Below are 22,461 nucleotides of genomic sequence, written 5' to 3'. Positions count from 1 at the left end.
TACCCGCAGGTACCTATATGGTTGATGTAATAATGTACAACAAAGGACCGGTAACAATAGATTTATTTACTAAACATCTAGATTGAACTACAAACTAGGAAACTGTTAGCTAGATGAAAGAACCGTTAGCCAACGAATTAAATGATCCTTATTCTAGTTACAGTAGGCATGACTTAGGGTAGGTTGCACCATTTAACTAAACTAAAACCACCCTTTTTAAAAAAACTAAGAGGGCAACGTACATAGTAAATCATTTAGATGACAATACTTTATCCAAAGATCCTAATATAGGTAAATTAATTCTTCGTGTAGTACCTTAAAATCTATTTAAATTAACAACCAAATTATCTTCAGTACAATTAAGAGTTTTCGTTGTCCCTAGGCGATGATTCTTGTAAAATACATGTATTAGACTATCAAGTCTTCCAGAGGCTTCCATCTACGTTCTTCGTTCAATACTGATCTCGTGTCCTGATATTGGCTTCAAAACGAAGTCGTATTGGACTTTCAACTTGCTCATGTCTGCTTGTATTCGGTACCGGCGTACGAAGTGGACTAGTACTACTTTCATTACTGTCATGGCGTATCCTTTTCCTGTGAAATTTTAATATTTGTATTATCATGTTCAACATCATAAGTAGTCGTCGTTTGTTTTAGGCCTACGTAGTTGATTTGTTTTATATTGAAAGCAGTCAGCATTATTTTATATGTTTATTGGTTTTGCTTAATTTGAGTTACTGAAGTAATCCTTACTACTTAATACTGTTGTTATAAATGCGACAGTAGATTTGTCTGTTAGTCGAACTTTCACGCCAAAATAACTGAACTGATTTAAATGATTCAGTACGGAACAGTGCGACAACAAACAACCCAGCGAAACCAAAGGCAAACCATATTGAAACATGATGCATTGATAAATCATTGTTGCATTTTCTAGTTACCTATACAGCTTCTTCTGCCCAATCCGAAAGCAGCAAATTCCTGGTTAGGTTTAACATCTCCATTGAGCCATCGTTCCGGCTTAAACTTATCACTCTCTGGACCCCAATTTGAGTCATCGTAAGTCAATGGGAATGTGTGACAATAACTGCCGGCACGCATTGTGTAATTCTCTGAAAAGAAAAAATGTCAAGAATTTAATCTATGTATAAAGGGCCTTTATAAAGTCTATATAAAGGGTCTTTATTATTACGAGTGTTAATGTAGTCGTGGCTTAGTGGTTAATACACTAGCCTCTCAATTATGAGTATGCGGGTTCGATTCCAGGTCATTCAAGTAGCAATGCAACTTTTCTTAGTTTGTATGTGCTTTCTTAGTACCTATCTTGGCTGATTTAAAGGTGAAGGAAAACATCTCGAGGATACCTGTACTTAAAAGTCTGAAACCAATGAAGCCGTTTTGAGCATGTGTGGTGATTAATGCACAATCCTTCTCCGTGTGACAATAGGCCTGTTTCCAACTGTGGGGCGATAAAAGGGCTGATGATGATGATGACAGAGTCTTTATGAGTATATCATTGATTGAAAACTTACTTAGTTTCACATCCTTTTCCACAGTTCTAAATAAACAAGGTACAGTTGGAAGGTATCTAAGGCACTCCGTCAAAACAGCATTTGCGTAGACGAGTTTGTTCAAATCCTCTTTTTCTACATCTCTGTCTTTACCTAATACGTCTATTATTCTGCAAAATAAAATATTATGTTGATTAAATTCATACCAATATATAAAGTTGCAGAGTTTGTTTGTTTGAACTCATTTTTGCAAGGAACTGCTAGTCCGATTCGAAAATATTTCAGTTCAAGGTGGCCCATAAGACTATAAACATCTCAAAATATCTAAGTAGGTGCATTTAGTATATAGCGGAACTCGGGCGAAATTGTGATTTGAATATAGTTTTAGTGACCAAACCAAAAGCAATTTGTTGCTACACAAAGAATTAGGTACGTACAATACTAACGCGATACTGTATTTGTTACATTATTATCTACATCATCAATAATATCTTAAACTTACTCTTGATACAGTTTCTCCTGTACTTCAGGATGTGCTCCCAGCAGTAACATGGTGAATGTCAACTGGTTGGATGTGGTCTCAGATCCAGTAACTACAATTGTATCAGTTTCTTCTCTTATCTCTTTATCAGTCAACTCTCCATTTTGTGATAAGTCCATTATTAGGTCTAAGAATGGTTTGTATTTAAGTCCTGGAATTAAACAATTTCGATTTTTTAAAATAAACTTTCAATTTTCCTTTCCTAGCATACGATAGTTGAAAGATTTCTACAAACCAGTAGTAGTAATTTCAGTAATTGCATTATTGTTAGCTACATCCTTTTTGGCAGCTCTTTTCTCTTGCAAAACCTGTAAATTTTCAAAATTATCAAACCAGTCTTCTTCAACAATTTCTTTTTTAATTCATAATTTTAAATATCTTACTTACTTTGTTTGTCATAGAATGTAATGTATCCAGATATTCGTCTTCCTTCTTCCTGAGCCCCACTAACTTGTATATTATCTCAACCTGTAGCCAGACCTTGATTGTCTTTGCAAAACACAGTCTTATCATTTCAACTACTGCTTCCATATATTTCTGTATAACGTTCGGGTCGTTAATAGCGTTTATTCCAAACACTCCAACTAGAAATATAATATACATATCATCAGTAAGTATTTACTTATAGTTAACAAGAAATTAGTTGATTATTTGGTCAGTTTACATTTATATTAGATGCTATGTTCAATAGACCTATCGGCATTACTTTATTTGGAATTATATGTCAAAGGTTATAAGCTCGTTATTTTGATAATTATCTAACCACAAAAAAAATACAACGAATTTTCTAGCATTTGTAGAGATCAGCCTTGTTGACTCGGTGCCTTCACAAATTGTACTCTTTTACCTCTCTTTTACTCTTTTACCTCTCTTTTACCTTTTCCCCAACTATTTTTGGGGTCGGCTTCCAGTCTAACCATATGTAGCTGAGTGCGCTTTACAAGGAGCGACTGCCCTATCTGGCCTCAACCCAGTTACCCGGGCAACCCAATATAAGGGGTAAGACTGGTATTGTATTACCTACTTAAGTAGTTGATTTCTGATAATGGTGACCTTGTTACATTGCAGAGAATCAAAGACGTTAAGTATATGTTTAATGTTTTTACATAGAATCGTTCTGGTGGATAATACCATCATATAAGTACTTACGACAAAGTGTTTCCAAAGCGTTGTTGTTAAAATATTTTCGTTGATCGAAGAGACCCTTTCCCGCATTAGGTTCTATGGCTTCCAGAAGTTTTCTGGACTGACTGTTGAATATACCTAGGAATCCGTGGATAACAGGCAGACTGAATGCAGGGCTGAGCAGCTTGCGATGACGTTTCCAAATGTCCACTGAAAGAGTGAAAAGACGTTAAAACTAAGGAACTTAAAAGTTAGTCAAAGGAAAGACATGTGTATATTATGTATAACCTTAGAAAAAAATAAAGGATACATTTTTATTGTTTTTTTTTTTCTCTGATTTACAAGAACCTGTAAATTCAAGAAAAGCAACAGACCGCTAAGAAATAAAACATATGATTAAAGATCTACGTAGTTTTCAGAACCGTTCATGAATGTTGTCTTTTGCCGTACAAAAGAACAATTTGCAGCTAGGTCAAAATCACAAAAAAAAATTAGCTTATATTTTTTAAGCTACCGTTTAGTACTCAACTTGATTGAATAGCATTATAAATTAAAGGCAGTTTAAAAAGTTTTTAAAAGCGAGTATTTAAAAAAGAGTTGAACTTACCTGGTGCCGTCACTAGCCCATCTCCTAACCATGATTTGATTAGATCAAAGGAATAATGTTTCTTAGGACATCCATTTGCAGCAGTTAATGCATCTTGCGGATCAGATATAACTGAAACAATAAAAAAAAGAATCAATTAATCAATTTATCAGACATTACCCGTTTTCCCGGGGTTTCATCCGCATTCCGTGGGAACTACTGCCTGTACCGGGATATAACATAGCATATGTTACTCGGAAAGAGTGTTGCTTTCCAAGAGAGAAAGATTTTTTTAATTCGGTCCAGTTGTGTTTGAGTTTATTCATTACAAACTAAATACTGTAGTGACCTACCTTATGTATATTTGTACTAGCTTCTGCCAGCGGTTTCACCCGCATCCCGTGGGAACTACTTCCCGTACCGGGATAAAAAGTAGCCTATAGATTTCCTCGATAAACGGGCTATCTAACACTGAAAGAAATTTTCAAATCGGACCAGAAGTTCCTGAGATTAGCGCGTTCAAACAAACAAACAAACAAACTCTTCAGCTTTATAATATTAGTATAGATTGTCCAATATTAATTCTAACTCTACACGCCTACAATACAAATCTCTCTAATATTAGAATAGAGAATAGTTACTTGATATCCAGAGTTTGAAATTTATTGTATGTATTATGTTTATTTATTGTGTGCAGTATATGCGTTTAGTTTCTATTAATCTATGTAAAATAAAATATTCAAACACTTCAAAATGTATGTAACCCTGTGCTCTGTACAAATTATATCTCATCTAGGGCATGCAATACCGGTTAACCGGTTTCGTTTTTACCGGTAAATCGCCCATTTTTGCGAGTTTTAAATTACCGGTAAAAATAATATGAAACCGGTAATTTACCGGTTTTTACGTTTTTCTGATAAAATATAGCAATTGTTCATTTAACGTCAAATCTTTGTTATGTAGCCTGAATATAATGTAATGTTGCGTACATTACGTATTGTAAGAGTGTCAAAGTTGCTGTTTTTTAGGAAAGTAAACTTGTGTGTCCTTAGCTATCTCTAGGTTAGATACACATCTTCTTTCTCATCTTAATTTATAAAATCTAAACAAATTGTATTCATTCGGTTATTCTGTTTTTCCTCATAGCTGTCAGCTCATACTAGATACAAATGTAGCTAATGCTTATTTTACCTACTCTATGACCTTACTGAGCAAGGGCTTTTACTTCACCACCATGCGGACAGCTCTGAGGACACGGTGGAGCACACAGTCCAGGTGTGCACTGCCTGGAAAGGGTACCGCCGTGTTGTCGTCGAGGCAATAAGCAGCGGCGACCTTTCGCGTCTTTCCCTGGTTCAAGCCATGGTCCGGAGCTAGAGGGAATGGGAAGCCGTCGCCTCCTTCTGCGAAGTAGTCATGCTCGAGAAGGAGACGGCGGAGCGACTGCGAGTAGCAACTCTCATCCCAGCCGCTGTAGTGGACCAGGAAGACACCACGGGCGCCAAGGGTCAAGAGACGACTCCCGGCCACCGTAGGCGTCGGTCTGTGGGCGGTGAGTTCGGGTGGCTCATCGTTCCACCGTCTGCATAGACAACAGACCAGTGTCAGCAGCGCGCGTTGTTCCACGGGCTCCTCAGGGAGATGTCAGCAAACTCAGTGGGGCCCAGCAGGGCAAAGGCCTGCCGGGGCCGCGGGATTGTTCGAAAGAGTTACCGCGACCCTGGTCCATAAAACGCCTACTAAAAAACATGGGTTTTAGACAGAAAGAGTCTGTCATTTGATGATTTACCATAAAAAAGGGCTTTTACTTCAATGAAAAATATATTTTTTTACGGTAATTCTTAGCGTTTATCCCGTCTTGTGACGGGGTTGGCTTTCCGTATCTTCCTTCTTCCACTTCGCTCTATCCTCCTGAATAGACATCTTCCTCTTCGAGTTCGCAGATTTTCATGTCATTCATTACGACACTCAACCACCACGGTTTCGGCCTGCCTTTGCGCCTTTGACCGGGTATATTGAGATTGAGTATCACATTCACACTGCCGATGTCCTCAGGTGTCACTCCTTTTTACATATCCGTACCATCGCAGCCGTTTCTCTTGCATTTTGTCGGCGACATCGCGTACGGATGGTACTGACTACTGACATGTTTTTTGTTACGGCCCACGTCACAAAAAACGTTTACCATCTTATACTTTGCATATTTATTTAGGTTTTGCTTTAGGGCTACCCAATCTTATTGTTATAATATCACATTAAAAAAAAAATACAAAAATTACCGTTTTACCGGTTTACCGGTAAAAATATTTTTATTACCGAATTTTTACCGGTAATTTTTGTTTTACCGAAATTGCATGCCCTAATCTCATCGTTGTTGTGTACTTTGAATAGTGGGTTTGTTCTTGTGTTCTCCAGTAGAGGATGCTTTTAATTAATTTATTAGAAAAATTCCAACTTACAATAATACAATTCTTTTCCAAAATAAAAATGTGCGACACCTCCTTTCGCATCAGCCTGTTTGCCCCACGAAGTTATCATGGTGAAAAGAGCTGAAAAATACAATCAAAAAGTTCAATAATATAAAAGTACTATGTGCTATTAGACTTCGAGTAGGCTACACATTTTTTAGTCAACCGACTGTTTGTTCGGACTCATAAATCAGAATGGAAATGCAATGTCTAGATAAACATTATTATATGGTTTTGGGAACGAAACTAAACTTAAATTAAATCCTCATATTTAAAAATAAATGCATGGAAATGAATGGTATTGCGCTCATAACAACGATTGATCGAATCCATCACTTTGTTTTAAAAAACTTCCTATGACCAGGTTAACGTCGGCCGTGTGAGATTTAAAAAATATATTCCATCCAGGAATTGAATCTGACACCTTAATCGCTCTCAGAACCACTCTACTAACAAGACACTCATTAAAACAGTAGGCAGGCAGTTATGTTAATCTAACTTCTAAAAAAAAGATTTTTAATGACTCATTTAATAGACATTTTCAAACTATAAAGAAAATTAATTAGTATTCGGCATTTTTTTTAATACAATTTCCTGTGAAAAATGTATTCATCTTCAAAATCATAGGCTAAGGCGTAGTACTTAAGTAAATATAAATTAGCCTATCAAATAATAATAATAGTATAAGATTATGAGTAGGTACTGGAGCAAAAACATTAATATTCACTCTTTATCTTAAACTAGTTTTTGGCGGTCCTTTAGTAATCATCATCAGCCTATCGCAGTCCACTGCTGGACATAGGCCTCTCCAAGTGCACGCCACTGAGATACCCCCTGCCCCGCCGTAACCACGGTCGCCACCGTGACCGGGAATAGCGGGACTGCCGGGAACTAGGGGCCGTGGCTTTTTTGTGCTGCTCATAGAGGTATTTAGCCTACTGCTATCACGCTGGCCAGACGGGTTGATAGAGGGTTTTTTCCGAGTTTTCCTTCTCTTGCACTGGTGTTTGGTGCATTTTATACTCCATTAGTCGACTTTTACGACACCCACTGGAAGAAGGGGCGACATATGTATTCTTAAGCCGTCGCTACACGGCTAATAAGGACCTTTAGTAATAAGGACTAAGTAATGATTATTCAAATTATAATTACTATCTATACATTACTTCTTTAACAAGTTTAAAAATCACATTTTCACAACAATTACACTAGACCTATTGGTACTAATAATGTCAAATTCCTATCTCTAGATAGAAAAAAACTCATAGATAAAATATTGGGAACGTCGATAGTTGGGCAGCAACTTTTTTTTAAGCAAATCTTGATTCCAGTCAATGTTTTCAGTCAGTCTGATACCAGCTAAATGCCTGATCTTTGTAACCATCCATTTTCAGACTGATTTTTGAGCCCAAACAAATTAAAAGTTATTACCTAAACGTTTGCAGTGTGCGGGTACTCTAAACATCATGTCAATAAAAATTTGTAATAGATTTACAATAAAAACCAATAAGGTACAAGGTACTTATAATAATGCAGCCAGCCTTTTGGGTACACTTAAGTGACAGTGATGAGGACCAATTTTTCGATGCCCCTTATTAGTTTAATTTTTTTTCTTATGTAAATATAGATTTAGTTTTTTTTTATGTAATGTACAGGTTTAAAAAAATATACCGGCCGAATTGATAACCTCCTCCTTTTTGGGAAGTCGGTTAAAAATTATAAATAAATGCTATAAGATATCTACCCAATAAGGTACACAGATGATAACTTAATAAGAAATGTAAATAAAATAAAATTCAGACTTCCGAGGAAATCCTTTAAAATTAAGGCTGACATGATAAACCTCAATATATTAATAACCCTGGTTCATAAATCTCTATGTATCATCATGTAACAGCATCTTTCCCCCCTTGTAAATTATTTGACACGTTTAAAGTTGCAATAGCACTTGCACTGCGAAATATACTAATTACTTAATCTTATAGAGCTGAAAACGCGATTTTAAACTATACTTAATTTATAAGGTCAGCTTAATTTTCTGCTAATTGCTAATTATAATGTCATATGGTACTACACTTGCCGAATCAAACTCATTTTAATTTCTACCGCTATGAGTTTTCATTTTCATAACATATTTTTTCAGCTACAGTAGTTCGATCTTCCCTATATTTAATTTGGCCTGTTATTATAAAAACTCCACTGTAAATATAACATGGGAAAGAAAACTTGCTAAAATATAATTAAAGGGGGAATGATATAAATTAATGCGGGGAAAGTATAACTTTGAAATACGATGACTTGGAGTAACTTTGTGTATTAAACTTCGATTAAGTGTCAAATAATCTGCAAGAAATTATGTTTCACCTTGGGTAAAAAAGAATGTAAACTAGTGTGGATAAAAAAAAAATGTATACAGCTCAAATTTCAACCCCCAGTATTTCTTAGCTCTTAATAATTAATAGTTACAAAAAATACTTACTTGTACAGTTCCTAACTATGAGAAGCATATGACCTATTATAGGTACGGATTCAGCCAGAGCCGGTGGAAGTTCATGTTTATTCCTATTTTTCTTAAAGTTCAGAAACACCAAACACAAAAAGCAAAAAATTAAAATCAAGCCCAACATTGTACTGAGAGCGTTTTTTGAGTAAACGATGTTACCGTCCTTAGTAGGCTTTTATATTATTCAAAATTATTATTTTTAGGGTTCTTTAGAGGTGACAAAAAATCCCTATTTAGATTTTCGAAACGGCTCTGAAACGCGGTGTCCTGCGTGAGCGACGAACGCGACGCGACGCGACGCAACACGACGCGACGTAATGCGACGCGATGCTATACGCGACAGATGTCCTACGTGATTTTGGTCATTACTTCTCAAATCATGGAGAAGTTGTGTTACAATTTTGCTTGAAAGTTCATATTTAAAGTACAGACAGCAACAATCTTCCAACTTGTTTGTACTAATAAACGATTTCTTTAATATTTATGTTTTTTTTGTCCCACAACAATCAACGCTTCTGAATAGTTCGCGGTGTCGCGTCTGGTCGCCCTCAAAACAAGTACGCGTTACGTCGCGTCTCGCCGCAGACTGTCACATAGGCCGCATGTAGGGAATTCCTTTGAGTTGATCGCGTTCGTCGCGTTCGCAGCGTCGCGTCGCGTCGCGTTCGTCGCTCACGCAGGACACCGCGTAAGCGCCGACCATTTCAAGGATACTAATCTAAGTGAACACACGAGTACATATTAGGATGGTCATTAACTAATTATTGTCCAAATAGATGAAGAAATTAAATAACAATTAAGCATTGCTGTCCCACGTGGCAATGTTGCCAGTCTTTTGTGTACATTACGAGTGACAGCGACGATGACCAATTTTGATGCCCTTTTTTGGTTTGACCTAAGCTGCATGAAAGATTACTGTAATTTATTGTATCATCATCCTCCTGCTCTTATCCCAATTTTATTCAGACTTCTTTCATGTTCTTCTATCTGCCGTCATGTCACAAGTAAGGCTATTTCTAGCCGTGTCGAGTTTCACACAATTCATATGCCATCGTATGTGCATGCATATTATGAAATAAAGTTTCCTTCCATTAAAATAAATAAATAATTGAAGATGCTGTCAAATGAAGTTGTTACCAAACGGCTCATAAGATACACACTGGTGTTGATACTATAATCTATTCTATAGTTTATATTTACCCTATTTTGTGATAACTGTGTTGACTAACTTCAATTAGTATTCTATTTAGTTCCTTTAAGAAATATACTGTTTTAACTAGCTCTTTTTCACGGATTCACCCATGTCACGAGGAAATTTCTACCTGTACCTAAATAATATATAGGCGATATCACCCGGGGTAGTGTTGCTTCCGAATAGTGGAAGAATTTTTTGAACAAGGTCAGTTGTTTCGGAGCTCTTAGGATATAGACAAATGGAAAGAAAATTCCCTTAATACCTAGTTAGTTTAAATTAATTTGTCATATCGGTTATCGCACATTTTGAATTTTACGTGTGAGACTTTTCTGCAAATTTTTATATGTTCGGAACCCTCTCGCGTCCGATCGCTCTTGGCTCTTTTTAAGTACGAGTTTATGGCAGGCATGGTAATGGCCATCTAATTTTGATTCACAAACCTAGAACAAGTATTATTAATTAATAGCTTCGATAAATACTTAATCAGATGTTAATTAAACATTAACAGGGCACTTAGTTTATCAAAATCAGAACAGTGTAACATAGAATCTTTGCTTTATTACTTATGCCTAAATCCTTGCTAATATTATAAATGCGAAAGTAACTCTGTCTGTCTGTCTGTTACTCTTTCACGACTAAACCACTGAACTAATTTTAATAAAATTTGGTACAGAGATAGAGTTGAATTTGAGAAAGAACTATGAAGACTTTTGAAGAGTTCTCTTGGAAACGCGATATAACCGAACGAAGCTAGTCGGGAATAATCCTAAGATTACAAATAATTTGAATTTTAAATAAATAACGTGTACTAATGATAATGGAGATTTCTAATGAAATAAGCTGTGCCTTTGTACTATCTTTTCTATTTTTCTTCTTCTCTGTATTCTGTGTGTGTGTACATAAATTGTTAAATAAATAAATAAATCTTAGTTTTGAACCGTTGTTTACCTTTTTCTTTAATTTATTTGCTATAGGTACCACTATTACGGTAAAAAATGAAATAACGATGAGATAATAAACTAAAACTGGCTAATAATTGTAATGACTAAGTACCAATCCTTTTTTTATAATTTTTTTATTTAACTACTAGACTGTGATAATTAGTAGAATTCTATGAGAGATTTATAGATAAAAAGGGTCAACATGAAACTTGTTTGTCAAAATGATTTATAATAAAAAAAGCAACTAGTTTTTAACTTACTAGAAAGACGTAATATATATACCAATAAAAAACCAACAGATATTAATTGACGAAGTGTGAGAAGGTCTGTTGCTATGCGTGAGGTTGGTTCTTCAAAACAAATACAAAGTCCATATTAGTGCAAGATTATTCAACAGTTCCGGTTTCTAGTCAAGCAGAGTTATTGAGTGTAATTTAAGAAAACTGCTGTTTTTAGCCCACTTTGAATAACTTTATTTTGAAAAATTCCTTGTTTTGGTGAAGATTGTCATTGTCAGCTGGAACTGGTGCTTTTTAGAAAATCTTAAAGTAAAATCGTTGTTACTTCCGTTCATCTTAATACTGATTTATGAGCCCAAATCAACCATCCGCCGACTAAAAGTCTGTGTGTGCGCGTGCTCTTAGGAGATGCTAGTTCACGCCTGAATGATCCACATCCAGAGTACGAACTTGGTAACAAATAAACAAAATAGCTATTTAACGATGAAAATGCGAAAGTAATAAGATTGGACTACGGCTGATTCGCTAGATGACTTACTGTTTTTTTATGAAGGAATGCGTTTACAAATTCCCTCAGAATTTGGGCAAAACAAATAACAGCTAAAATAATAATTTTACACGCATGTCGTTACTAGAAGAGTACAGAAACCTCGGTGCGATATTGCATCGAGTTCTAGGCCAGGCGCCAACGATAAATCATCATCAGCCTTTTACTGTACCACTGCAGGGTACAGGCTTCTTCGCATACAGAGAAGAAATAAGCGTTTACCGATAACGAGCCTTAATGAAGTGTGGCGCACTTGATGAAGGCCGGCTGGCAGTAATTTCAGACTTCTGCTTCTTGGCGAGTCCATGCCTGTCAAGAAGTCGATGTTTTCCTTCACTATACTCATTCCAAGACATACTTGTATATTTAGAAAGTCTATCTATATGACTTACAAATGGAATCGAATCCGCTCTCCTATACCTGCGAGATTCTTGCTTTAACCAGTAATCTGCCATGATTTTTTAATGCGATAAGATTATTGCCTCGCGAAAAAAAATCGTAGAGCCCACTAGGCCTTAAGCCGGTCTTGATATACATGGTTAACTTTGTTGAATAGGCCATCAAATTCTTAAATGTTTAAATATTCAAAAAAACCCAATTGGCCTGTTGAAGCCATCATATTTTTTTGTAAGCAAATTTAAATTATATTACTTTGATAATTTATTTAATGCTAATGAGTGCTCAGGCCTATAGTCGATTTTTTGTTCCTTCCGCAAACATAATTTGTTTATGTCAAATGTAATATCAAACAAACCTAACCTAGGATAAATCGAGTCAATAACCTGTTAAGTTCAAACTGTAGTTTCGCTGATCTTGTGACTAATAAAAAAAAAAAATACCTACTTTCCAAAAAAAATTTGAGACCTCATTCTCAAAATGATTCCTTGAAAGCAAATGATTCTCCCTATAGATGGGAAACGGTCTGAACACCATTTTTTTACGATTTTATGTTAATCTTTATATGTAAAATGTCGTCCTAGTTAGGTACGAGTATTCACAAAATAATTATTTTACTTTGTTCAAATCATTTGAATACTAGTTTGCCCTCATACATTTTTAATAACCTAGGTAATTATTGGAAGAAGCCATAAAAACGTGTAGGTATATATGAGCTTCGTTTTTTCATTATTTATTTACTTAGGTACATACCTCATGAAACAAACATGTTCTCTTTAAATTGTCATCTTCATCTTCATTATTATGAAGTCGTGGTGGGTTAGTGGGCAAAGAACCAATCTTAAAACCTTAAGTCCGAGTGTTTGTTCTATTCGGGTTGAGGAGGTCAAATAGGCAGTCGCTTCCTGTTAAATGATGATGCTTCATCGTCATCATCGTCTGATGCAGTGCACAGGCCTTTTAAGGGAACCACGATTGTTGCACGATTTTTTGAAAGCTCTTGTGGATACATTAACTTATTAAATATAGCTTCATCTAGCAAAATATAATTCGCTCACCTAGCAGTATAATGACACATCTACTTTTTTCTTATTTTACAGAATGAGGGTCAAAGATTTTGCAAACGTTTGAAACGAGGTTATGACTTCATTTTATTTATTTTATCTTAGATTTTATGGTTTTAAAAACTAACGCCGTGCCGTTTTACCACTTTATAAATTATACACTTTTAAACACTTAGGCCGTAAAAACCCAATTTCGCTTTTTTTGTAAATGTGCCATTATACTACTAGGTGAGCGAATAAACAAATTCTTCTTTAGCCTTATCATTAACATTTTGACATTTCGAAAGGACAAGGTTCCAACATTTTTAATTTTAATGTCCAGTACGTAATTAATCATGTACCGTTCTTTTCCAAAAATACATTCAAAAGTTCATTAACAGTGTTCATTATCTGTTCATTGTAACTCAACAATTACCATTTATTAAAAAACCTACCTTTAATGGCCTTACTACAAAAACTTAAAACCCTGTTTTACACTTCTGCCGTCGTTATTAAGAAAGGCACAACTAACATTTTACAAATGTTGAGAAAATCGAGTTTAAAATATTTTTTGAATTTTGTTAAAAAAAACCCGTTTAAAATGTGTTTTTCGAAATTGTTAAAATGTAAAAAATTGAGTTTTTTTGGTATGTACACAACGAAAGCAATATTATATTTTAATTTAAATGGATATATTTAATAATTAGCATAATTATTTTTAACTTAACATAAAAAATAACAAGAAAGGAGCAATATTATGTTGAAAAGGCACATATAACCAAATATGCCTTTTCAATGTTAAATTTTTAGTAAAATTTACGATGAAAAGGCATATTTTCTTAATTGTGTCTTTTCATTGGAATTTTTTAAAATTAATATATAGGTGCAGAAAATATTAGAATGAATTCATAACGCCGATGTGCCTTTTTTATATAACATTTATTAGCGTAGGGGTAAATAGAAAGGGCATAACTGCCAGTTGTGACTTTTCTTTCTACATTAATTGCCAAAATGTTCGTTCCATTAAATATATCGATAGTAAAAAGGTAAAATAAAAGTCACATCATACAATATGCCTTTTTATTGTAATAAAACTTAAAAAGTGATGTAGTTGTGCCCTTTAAGCTTATGCTATCTCTGTTTATTTTGCAGCTAAAAATCCACAAAAAATCAGGCAGATAGGCCTTTTTTTCCTGATTCCGAATATGTACATAACTCATTTTGACAAAAAATGATAGTTGTGCCCTTTTTCGGTAGCATGGCAGACTTGTCTAAAAAAATTTTGGCTGCAAAATGAACCATATGTCAACGTCATAATTTGACATTTTTTTAGACAAGGCTTAAACTGACGTTAAAAAGTTTTTGTGGTAACACGGTAAGTATTTTAGAAACTTATTTTTCATATTTTCATAGATATTAAGGATAGGGTCAGGGGTGTTCCCACTCTCTGTCAGTATAGGATAAATTAAATTTCAACGGAAGTGGAGGTTTTCTTTTTGAGAATTAAAAAAATAAAGTGACAGATGACGTTGTACCTACTAAAAAAAAACACTGCTCCGAGCCCTTCGAGCCGAGACCCAAGAAATTCAGATTTCGTGATAAACAGTTTTCAAAATCTCTCGGAACATTCGAATAGTAATCTGACTGACTACTTTTCTCCTTTTACTCCTTTTTTTAAATTGTTGATGACAAAAACGTTTCGTTATACGACCTAGGTCAACCCCATCTAGCATCCCAGACCTAGATCAACGACATCTAGTCATCAGCTAGGATTTTTTTTTTTAATAATAAAAAGAATATCCCTCATTGTAAATTTAAGGTATTTTTTGTGCAAGAGAGTTTTGAGCCTAGCCGCAGGTCGAATCATTTCGACATACCTTTTTCCCTAACATAAATAGTGGCGTAGTAACAATTAATAGCTATATAATTAATAATGAATAATGTATGCGGGGATACTAGTATTCAAATGATCTAACCAGAAAGATTTTTTATTACATGTGAATACCAGTACCTAAATAGGCCTACATATTTTTACGTATACAAATTTACATACAAAATGAGGGAATTAAACATTAAGGGCCTTACTACAAAAACTTTAAACCCTGTTTTACACTTGTCTAATAAAATTTTGGCTGCAAAATGAACCATATGTCAACGTCATAATTTGACATTTTTTTAGACAAGGCATAAACTGACGTTTAAAAGTTTTTGTGGTAAGACGGTAGATGTACTTATTTGACTATAAAAAAGCGGCAGGAAGGTTTCAATAAAAAAACATTAGATTTGGATAAAAATGTAATCTATTTGGCCGTAGCTAATGTCAATATAATCCAATAAAAAATACAAACATCCAATTTGAGATCCTGCACTTTTTTGGGAAGTCGTTTAATAAATTGTACCTTAAATCTACACTAGATTAACAGAAACACGTTTCATAATAAAATTAGAATATTTGCATCATGACCACAAACTAAATCATCTATAAATATAATTTCTGGTAAAGCTATCACCAGATCCACTTTCTCCATTCCTCAAAGAGCTGTTGAATGCCTTCGTTCAATGCTGATCTCGTGTCCTGACACAGGTTTGAGCACGAAGTCAGCAGACAGCTGTAGCTGACTCATGTCAGCTCGCACTCGGTACTGTCGCATAAAATTCGCTAGCAACACCTTCATAGCTATAATTGCGTACGTTTTACCTGAAAAGTACGACATTTCAGATTATTTGTCAAAATCAGACAGTTGGGCATTTTTTGTCTGACGAGGCTGCGGGAGCGCTCGGAAGAGTTACAGCGGCTCTGGTACATCAGCAAAAATTTTACATACTGGTCATCTGGTAATTTCATACCTCAAAAAAGGGCGTTTTGTGTCTATAACCTTAGTAGTAAGTAAAATAGGAATTGTTATACCTAAACAACCACGCTTTCCCAAGCCGAATCCAGCAAAGTCTTGGTGGCCATTGAAATCATCTTCCAGCCATCTTTCTGGTCTGAACTGATCTTCTTTCAATTCTCTGGCTGCAATATTAGGTATCAGCGGAAATAAAATGCAGTAACTGCCTGCATTCATCGTGAAGTTTTCTGAAATCCATCAAAGAAGGTACAATTTTAAAATATGAAAGAGAGGGAAAGAAATTATGCACTCAAATTCGAGGCATTAATAGACCTTTGAGACCAGGGCCTGCTAGGTGATTAAACCTGCAGCTCACTCGATAAGAAGAGTTAGAAAAACCCCTTACTTAATTTCACATCCTGATCCACACATCTTAGTATGATAGGAATAGTTGGGAACAATCGGACAGACTCCATTATAACTGCGTTTGTGTAAACCAGTTTGTTCAAATCATCCTTTCCTACATCTCTGTCTGGACCCAGTACTGCTTCTAATCTGCAACAAAACACATTGTTTCTAAAATAAATTCCTACAAACTGTCTATTTAGTTGACATAAATTATTTGGGATCTATTTATTAATATTCATATTTAGACGTCAAGTAAATTCAACGATGGCAATTATTCTTTGACTTTGTGGTTCAAATAAAAGTACGAAACAAGCTTTAGTCGAGAGTTATACTTTTGATAGGAATTAGTCGTGTCAAAAACTTACTCTTTAACCATTTTTTCTTGAATTTCAGGATGTGCCCCCAGCAATAACAATGTGAATGTCAACTGTGTGGCTGTAGTTTCAAAACCAGTTGTGAGAATTGCTTCAATTTGGTCTCTGACTTCTATTTCTGTGAGAGCACCATCTGCTGATAGATCCATCAGCAGATCTAAGAAACCTTTGTATCGCAAACCTGAAATAGGGAACCGTTATCCACGTCTTGAACAATATACACCATACACGCATATCATTAAAATTATGTCAGTTTTATTGGTAGCGTTATACATACCAGAAGTTGGTGATTTGACATTGTTGGACAAAGCTTCATTTTCCCTTGCAAGTTTTTTCTTTTGTATGACCTGTAATAAAACCACTTGTGTCAAAAAATATAAAATGCTTCGTCGTTTAATCTGTAGTGAATCTTACATCATTATGGTTAAACTTACTGTTTTCGCCAATGAATGTAAATTTTCCACTAATTGTTCTTCCTTCTTCTTGAGTCCAACAAGTTTGTAAATTAAGTCGATTTGCAGCCAAACCTTGAATGCCTTGGCTTTTAGAAGGTCTACCATCCCGTACGCTGCGGATATATATGTAGCTCCCAGATTCTTACTGATCGCATTTTCTATTCCAAATGTACCAGCTGAAAAAAGTATTACAAGACTTAGGGCCTCTTTCACCACCCTTGAGTAGACTAATCACCAGTTAAAGTCACCCGTAACTGCACGTGTCAATTTCACGATGTTCGAGTAGCACTAATCATATGATTAAACTGACTCGTAACTTACTTGCCGCGTCTTCTACTGATTAGCGTGTTTACTTGACAGTTAAATATTGCAGCGTTTAGATTATTGAAAATTTGCATAACTGTTGATTGAAAATGGATTTATTTGATTTAATTGATCATCAATCGGATGAATTTGATTCTTTAACCTTGCAACGGATACCGAGGATTCTTGTATTTAAAATCCGTGTTGATTATTTTACGGACTTAGATGAAACTGATTTTTTGGCTAGATTTCGTCTATCGAAGCTTGCAGTGAACAAAGTGCATAACTTAATAAAACATAAAATAGTTTCTAAAACGCGAGATGAGTATCATTTTTTTATAAAAATAAAATAAGTTAAATGATTTTACTAACAGATAACCTATCAAATCATAATTATTAATTTTACACCTTACATATAAAAATTTAATACGATGTTCTCTCAATAACCTACATTAGTAGGTACCTAAGTACTTATCTAACAAACAAGTCTTGTTTTCAAGAATCAAGCAGTTTCAACAAAAACAAGCATGCTGTTAACATTAATCTCGCAACTGGATCCTACTTAAGAAGTGACAAACCAAAAAAAACACAACAAAAACACCACACGAAATGAAATGACAAATGACAGCTAACCTGTCAATGACGTTTGACGAGTAACGTTGACGTAATTTTGAACGAATGTAACGTATGATTTGTTACGTCATTCACTTAACCGGCAAGTAGTTACTCGAAGCTTGATTTTCGCTTGTGAAATTGGTAGAAGATACTCGTAAGTTTTACTTGCCAGTTAACGTTAATTGGCAAGTAACTAATCAACGCTTTACTTTGAGATGGTGAAAGAGGCCCTTACACTAATTCATTTACATGATCGTTTCCTAACATTTTTAACAGTGTATTGGTATCAAACACCAACAAATTCTGACTGAGACACTATGGAACCTTCCCAGAAATAATTACCACAAAGTGTTTCAAAGTTGTTTGTGACGAAATACGAGCCGTGATCAAATGGCCCTTTGCCAACGAAAGGCTCTAATTCATCGATCAGTTTCTTGGCCTGACTGTTGAACACGTCTAAGAAGCTGTGGATCACCGGTAGACTGAATGCTGGGCTGAGCAACTTGCGATGATTTGTCCAGGTTTCTCCTATAAAGACGTACAGATGGTTAAAGTTGAATGTGAAGGAACGGCGATTGACAATTTACTAAATGTAAAGGTATCATAGGTACCTGATGATGTTGTTATGCTGTTACCCTGCCAAACTTTAGCAAAATCCATCAAGTAATGCCTTCGGAGACATGATTTTGCTGCCAGCGCGGCGTCTTGCGGATCTGTTATTACTGAAAAAATGGGGATATTATTATTATTTAAATTGTTTGTTATGCCTAACTAGGAAAAACATAGGTATGTTAAGCATTTTGAGGTTTAAGATTCTTTCTTTTTTTATGCCATAGTAGACTTTAATAAGAAGTCACACTTTTTCATAACCGTTCACGATCCCAAAAAGTTAAAGTTTCAAATTAGAAGCGGCAAAAATAGCTTTGTGCTTACTGTAATGTAACTCTGGACCAAGATTTAAAACAGTAACGCCGCCTTGCTTAACGCAGTCGTCACTTACAATTTGGAGGAAATTGAGGAGATCTGAAAAAAAAGCAAAGCTATATTGTCAAACGATCTTGATTATACCGCTTCTCAGGAATAAGTGTGGGTTGGATTGTAGGTCAGGCAAGTACCTAATAAACCTATACAACTTTTCTAAGAATGTATATACATGTTCAGTATATCTTGGATACTAATTACCGTGTTTAATAAGGCACGATGAACTGTAAGTCTTGGCTGTCATTTGCACATCTTTTTAATTCTACGGGTTGTCAGAACGCCAAAGCGGGCCAGTAAGTTTGACAATCAGTCTCACCAAGGGGCTTTGGGTTGTCCGGGTAACTGGGTCGAGGAGATCAGATAGTCTGTCGCTCCTTGTAAAACACTAGTACTCAGCTGCATCGAATAAGACTGAGAGCCCACCCCAACTTGGGAAAAGGCTAGGCAGATGACGAAATGTACTCACTAGAAGATAGTGATATTCCTTTATGCAGATGTCCAATAATGGGCAGTGCGCCTGGAAAAGCTGGTGGTAATGGATGCGTTTTCGAAGTTGTGTTCCACAGTCGTCTCATCCAAAGGCTTTCTAGAATTAAAGTGTATAAATTAGAGGTTCAGCTATTACCGTGAAAGTAACAAATGAGCACCTCATCTATATAATAAAGAGTGAAAATTTTTATGTCTATTTGTTTGAATCGTGAAGGTTCCAAACTACTAAACCTATATTATAATTAACAACAAAAACTAAACTACGCAGGTTCCTTAAAAATGTAGAAGAAATGTATTGAGGAATAAAACTCAGACTTCCGAAAATAGAGGGCACCCTTTTAACTTAAGGCTGACAATACGCCGTTTTAACGCTACATAATTTTCGTAACTTTTTTTTTTATCTAGACACACGGCAGTCTGTCCGCCAAGTTCGGGAAAAAAGCGACACACCGGCCGTGGGTTGTATTACACGAACCATTTCGGGCCAAATTCGACCCCCCTATAACTCAAAATCTATTTTATTTACGCATATCAAATTTCTATTATCTGTTGAGACCCCCTCACTTATCTAAAATACAAAATTTCATTAATATACCTATTGTAGGTCTTGAGATATTGACGTCAGAAAATCGCTATTTTTACTATACACTCACTGACTGACTGACTGACTCACTCATCAAAAACCTAGACCACTTCCAATGGTCGTATTGACTTGAAATTTGGCATGGAGGTAGGTCTTTATGTCAAGGTAAAGGGAAAAATCTGAAAATGGCCAAGTGTGAGTCAGTTTCAAAATAATGAAGGTGATTTATACCCGGTGTAAATTTATACCCCTAAGGAACTAAAACGAACTAAATTTATCTACATTTATATAATATATCTTCGAATGGTCGTACCGATCTGAAATTCGTTACAAAGGTTTGTATTTAGTCAAAGTAAAGTAAAAATCTGAAAACGGCCAAGAGTGAGTCACTTTCGAAAATAACGAATGTGTAACTTTGATCCACGAACATAATATATGATAACATGTCGTGTCAGTCAGTTGGTAAATCTAGTCCATTTAGTTAATCTAGTTCATTTCTTTGTAAGAAGCATAGTGCATATTCAAAAATCTGAAAGATAGTATAAATGAGACATTTCCTTAACTAACTTAATAATAAGAAAAAAATAAAATAAACAACCTTACAAAAATAAATGAAATCCCACCCAAAACAAAAATGTGAAAGACTGCCAAGTTCGATAATATGGGAATGCTTCGCCTATAAAAGAAGTGAGATCTGAATAAGTACCAAGTTCCATACACATACCTCAGTTAAAAATAGTTACTTTTTAATGATGTTACTTGGCAAGTTTTAATATAAAATTAAATACTTGATTCATTGCAAACCTACTGTTTATAACAAGGTGTCTGAAAACTTGCCAAGTAACATCACTAAAAAGTAACTATTTTTAACTGAGGTATGTGTATGGAACTTGGTACTTATTCAGATCTCACGTATTTTATAGGCGAAGCATTCCCATATTATCGAACTTGGCAGTCTTTAACATTTTTGTTTTGGGTGGGATAATATCAATCGCAACATATTGATGTCTTTTACAATTTATATCTACAATATTCCTACCATCTGTATTTAAGTATTAAGAAGATAGTTATGAATATACTTACTTGTTGGGTCATATTCAGTCGAGGTCGGTGGAAGCTCATGTTTATTTTGATTTTTCTTATACTTTAGAAGCACCAAACACAAAACGCAAAATATCAAAATTAAGCCAATCATTGTACTGAGGACAAGTATTGATTAAACGATGAGAACGTGTTTATTAGGCTTTTATATTAGATAAAAATTAATTTAAGGTTCCGTGGAGATGTTTAAAAATCCTTATAAATACCGAAATTTTCGAAAGACTGTGTAACGGCCGACCATCTCAAGGAAACTTATCTAAATGGACCCAAATAATTACATAACGAGTACCTAAAAATTGTTTTCCAACGTGGCAATGCTGCCAGCCTTTTGGGTTCATTATCGAATGACAGCGATAAGAAACTAAGTATTTATTTATTTATTTAACAGTTTGTGTACTCAGTTTCACACATAACACAGACAAAGATAGAACAAATAGTACAATGGCACATTAACTTTGCCCTACCCCATCCAATCACTCTAAGGTTGGCTGTAAGAGAACCCAATCCTGGGTTAAGCTCGCCGTCGTGCATAATCTCTCTGTTTTAAGTGTATTTATGTGTGCAATAAAGAATAATAATAAAAGGCACAGCTTATTTCAAAAGAAATCTCCGCCAGAATGCCCATTATGGGAGAGTTAGAATAAAAAAGAGATACGGATAAACTGCCTATTTTATAATGTCCTTTATTAGTTTTAGACTGTGTAGAAGATTAGTTATAGAACTGTAATTATGTATGTGTATCACCATCTTTCTGCTCTTCTCCCAATTTTATTTGGATTTCTTCTATGCTTTTTCTTTCTGCTGTCACCTCGCAAGTAACATTCTTTCTAGCCATGTTGACTTACGGCCAGTTTCTTCATCAAAAGTTAAAGTTAAAGTAAAGTCTAAAGTAAAAGTAACGGTCAAATACGTTTTTTCAAGGCTAAAGTGACATCAAAACTAATAGAAAAATTGAATTTGACCGTTACTTTTACTTTAGACATTACTTTGACTTTTAATTTGGCTTTAACTTTTGATGAAGAAACTGGCTGTTGTAGAAACCTCGATGGCGCAATGGTCATCATGCCGGACCGCCGAACCTGAGGTCCCGGGTTCGATTCCCGGTTCGGTCGACATTTGTGTGATGAGCATGCTTGTTGGCCGTGGTCTGGGTGTTATGATATGTATTTATAAATAAATATGTATATATGTAGCTATATGTAGTTTATCAGTTGTGTTAGCACCCA

At 35.1% G+C, this 22,461-nt stretch overlaps 2 protein-coding genes across 2 annotated transcripts; both read right to left on the bottom strand.

Moving 5' to 3' along the window:
* Nucleotides 1-46: 46 nt before the first annotated feature.
* On the bottom strand, nucleotides 47-8,858 carry LOC124641738 (cytochrome P450 4C1-like). Its single transcript, XM_047179904.1, has 10 exons — nucleotides 8,711-8,858; nucleotides 6,223-6,312; nucleotides 3,785-3,895; nucleotides 3,202-3,387; nucleotides 2,440-2,636; nucleotides 2,288-2,360; nucleotides 2,014-2,203; nucleotides 1,533-1,681; nucleotides 942-1,112; nucleotides 47-594 (listed from the first exon to the last, which is right to left on the bottom strand). The coding sequence occupies exons 1-10, from the start codon at nucleotides 8,856-8,858 to the stop codon at nucleotides 440-442; spliced, it is 1,470 nt and encodes a 489-aa protein (XP_047035860.1). The 3' UTR covers nucleotides 47-439.
* A 6,355-nt stretch (nucleotides 8,859-15,213) lies between these two features.
* LOC124641897 (cytochrome P450 4V2-like) lies at nucleotides 15,214-21,417 on the bottom strand. The gene is made up of 11 exons (XM_047180154.1): nucleotides 21,218-21,417; nucleotides 19,529-19,648; nucleotides 19,015-19,104; nucleotides 18,693-18,803; nucleotides 18,424-18,609; nucleotides 17,143-17,339; nucleotides 16,986-17,055; nucleotides 16,700-16,889; nucleotides 16,333-16,481; nucleotides 16,004-16,174; nucleotides 15,214-15,793 (listed from the first exon to the last, which is right to left on the bottom strand). Exons 1-11 carry the CDS (start codon nucleotides 21,327-21,329, stop codon nucleotides 15,627-15,629), a joined length of 1,563 nt encoding a protein of 520 aa, XP_047036110.1. The 5' UTR covers nucleotides 21,330-21,417; the 3' UTR covers nucleotides 15,214-15,626.
* Nucleotides 21,418-22,461: the final 1,044 nt, after the last annotated feature.

The sequence above is a fragment of the Helicoverpa zea genome, chromosome 23 (assembly GCF_022581195.2).
Source record: "Helicoverpa zea isolate HzStark_Cry1AcR chromosome 23, ilHelZeax1.1, whole genome shotgun sequence".
NCBI classification, from domain to species: Eukaryota; Metazoa; Arthropoda; class Insecta; order Lepidoptera; family Noctuidae; genus Helicoverpa; species Helicoverpa zea.
Note: the sequence above shows the minus strand (reverse complement) of the source record. Positions and strands in the feature narration are given on the sequence as shown.